General features: G+C 35.2%; 1 protein-coding gene across 1 annotated transcript in view; it reads left to right on the forward strand.

Annotated features, from left to right (window-relative positions):
- The window catches only part of LOC111447580, a 5480-nt gene extending 4293 nt beyond the window's left edge, over nucleotides 1-1187 (forward strand). The window contains exons 8-10 of the mRNA XM_023086822.1: nucleotides 97-176; nucleotides 288-422; nucleotides 530-1187. Coding sequence (XP_022942590.1) covers nucleotides 97-176; nucleotides 288-422; nucleotides 530-760 — 446 coding nt within the window. The 3' untranslated portion in view covers nucleotides 761-1187. The remainder of the gene's footprint in view (nucleotides 1-96; nucleotides 177-287; nucleotides 423-529) is intronic.
- Nucleotides 1188-3429: the final 2242 nt, after the last annotated feature.

The raw sequence follows: 3429 nt of genomic DNA on the forward strand, positions 1-3429 counted from the left end.
TTTTTTTTTTTTTTTTTTTTTTTTTACCCTTTTGCATACCAAAGGGAACTATTCTGCTGGTCATGAAACAGTAACTGAGAGAATATCCATTAATAGGTGTTTCAGCGCTATCTGGAGAAGCAACTAACGTTTTCATTTGGTGTTTGACGCAAAATGTTGATTGCTACAAGCAATGGGTGAGTTATTCTTGTTCTTTTCCCATACATTTAATCATTTTAATTCCAATTTTCAACTGATCTGGAATATTTTTAAATTCGTTCTCTAAAATATGCAATTGTATTTTGCAGGACAAGATTTATGAGGATAACCTAGAAGCTAGTGTTTCTGTTTTGAAAAAGCTTTCTGATGACTGGAAAAAGCTTTCGTTAAATCTAGCTCCTTTTGATGCTCTGAGAGAGACATTAAAAAGTTTCAGAATCAAGGTAGTTCCCTTATTCTTGTGCAAAACATAGCTTATATTCCGGAAGAATTGAACTAGTAGTTGATCGTTCTTGTTTTTTCTTTTTTCCATGATATTCTTTGTGGATAGAATGAGAAGGCATTGGCTGATGAAGAAGAGGATGATCGCCAGTCAACATATAAGGAGGCAGATAAGTATGCTAAGGCATTACTGAACAGGGTTTCACGAGGCCATGGATGTCTCAAAAGTATGGCTCTTATCGTCATCGCTATAGGCGTTGGTGCTGCATTCATGTCCCCGAACATAGAGTCTTTGGATTGGGAGAAACTCACTGCTTTCATCCCACAACACTCTTTCTGAGCTGCTGCCCTTCCTGCATTGTCAGATAACGTTTCGTATTTCGATCTCTTCCCCCTCTGATGAAGCCGTCCTAGGGCAAGGACCTCTTTCGAGTAAGGGAAGCCGAAAATCCCCTGGTAACAAAACTGCACCAACTAGTTAGTCCTTTTACATCCTTGTAATCCTCTTGAGGATACAAAAGTAGTGGTTGTAGTAAGTTTTTTAAGTTAATGCTGCTGCTCAAAAAGGCTGAATAGCCACTTTAGCATCTTTTAATTTGATTTTTGACTGTCCTTTTTGTTTCTTCTTCGTCTTCTTCCTCCTTTGGTTGTTAGATTTGTTTAAGTTATTTGCCTACTCTAACCTTCACAGTCTCGGCTATAGATGATCAGAAAGGGAGTTGGATACAAATGTAATTTCGGAAGAAAGAAATTGTTTCATTTCTAAATGCAATTTTCTAACTTTTAATTATGTTTTTAATCATATGTGATTCTATTGATTAGATTACAAGTTTTTATTTTCTATTTTGCTGCTGTTTTTCTTTTGAATTTAGTTGATAGGTTAAATTGCAATAATAATTAACTGCAATTTATACATTTTTGATATAACATAATTGCCTTTAGCTATACCATTGATAGTAATTAACTGCAATTTATATCATTTTGATTCACAACCGTTGATAATAATTATGTAAACTATATATCATTTTTGCTGGAGGAAAAAAATGTAATGATCCTAATTATGGGAAGAGTTTATCAAATGAATTCAATTAATTCAATCAAATTGAAATATCTATATTTCACCATACTCTCTAAAAATGATTCGATGAATACTAACCTAAAATCACTAATAAACACATCTTAAAATCACTTATAAACACATTAACATTTCTATCCGAATAATATTTTCTGCCCAAAATATAATTCTAATTTAAATATGATTGAAACCCTTACTTCAAAATTATAAAAAATAAATGGTCATAAAATTAGCTATTAAAAAATAGCCTAAAAAAATTATTAGTAAGAGCATATGTTAAGAAATGATTAGGTTTGTTAATATATATAAATTATTGGTAAGTGAGATAGTTAAACTCATTAATATATTAAAAGAAATTAGGGAGAAATATAATAATAATAAAAAAAAAAGGTTAGAAATTAGAGCCACGTCATTGGTGTCCGTTTTTTGTTTCCTTTTCTCCGGCGACAAGGGTTTTGTTAGGTTCGGGAATATAAGCTTCAACGTTCATATCGTCGACGGTTTTCCAGGGTCAAAGTCATAACGGTCTTCATAGCCGTTGCCCGCCATTCTCGGATGCCAGCTGTCTCGGCCTCCGCGTGTTTCACTCGGACTTATATATATCTCCCGCACTCACACACACTCTCTTCTTCAGCACATTCTCACGTTAGAACCAGAGCGCTCCATCAACGCCCTCTTCCCTTCCCTTCCCTTTCCAGTCTTCGTTGCCCAAACCGAAGGCTTCATAGTTACAATGCTCCATCAACGGCCTCTTCCCTTTCAGTCTTCGTTGCTCAAACCAAACGCTACATTGTTACCAGGCAATCGGAGGATGAGAGAGCAGATTCGAAAGGAGTTTCTCGCCTCGTCTCGGTGACCAAAAATAGAGGTAAATTACCTTCATTCTGCCTTTTAGTTTCATGGCTGGTTTGGTCGCTGTTCTTTCAAATTTTAAGGGTACAGTGACGATTCTTCTCTCTCTTCCTCTGATTTCCTTCAAATTTCGTTTCAGCCTTTTAGTTTATGCGTAGTTTGATCGCTGTTTTGCGTTTGAAATTTTAAGGGTACAGTGATGATTCTGCTCTCTCTTCCTCCGATTTCCTTAAAATTTCAGCCTTTTCGTTATATGGGTAGTTCGATCGATGTTCTGGGTTTGAAATTTTAAGGGTACAGTGATAACTCTGCTCTATCTTCCTCCGATTGCATTCAAATTTCGTTTTCAGCCTTTTAGTCTATGCGTAGTTTGGTCGCCGGTCTGAGTTTGAAATTTCTAGGGTACAGTGACGATTCTGCTCTCTCTTCCTCCGATTGCCTTAAAATTTCGTTTTCAGCCTTTTAGTTTATGCGTAGTTTGGTCGCTGTTCTGGGTTTGAAATTTTAAGGTTACAGAGACGATTCCGCCTTTCAGCAAAACCAAAAAGATACCCTCTAGAAAACTCCCACAAACAATCATAACCAACATCATGTATACCCTTTGGTGATTTGTGGTCTAGTTTTCTGGCACTAATTTTATTTAGGCTGTAATATGGCATGATAACATCCTCTGATTAAGTTATCAATTGTGACATATATGTAGATTCTTCCCTATACAAACCTTTCACCGATTTGAACATCATTCAGCTTTCAGTGTTTTATGTTTTCAATGTGTGAATTAACCCTGCAAAATGAAGGACGAGTTTTGTGCTATTTTCTAGTAAGTTAACGAGTTAAATTTTTTTGACATTTTCTCTACATTACATTTTTCTTAAAGGTAGAAGAAAGAGTTTGGTCAGCTGAAGAGGAAAAGGCAGAGTCTAAGAAATTTTCTATTTGACATCATGAACTACCATACGTCCGGGTTCTCGCAGGAATTACATTTTTGACAATGTTGTGGTCCTAACAAGGTTAGATTCCTATGTTTAACTTTTATTATGTCTTTGTTTTTTTTTTTTTTTTTTTTTTTTTTTTTTTTTTTT

Source organism: Cucurbita moschata, unplaced genomic scaffold (genome assembly GCF_002738365.1).
Source record: "Cucurbita moschata cultivar Rifu unplaced genomic scaffold, Cmos_1.0 Cmo_Scf00009, whole genome shotgun sequence".
NCBI lineage: Eukaryota > Viridiplantae > Streptophyta > Magnoliopsida > Cucurbitales > Cucurbitaceae > Cucurbita > Cucurbita moschata.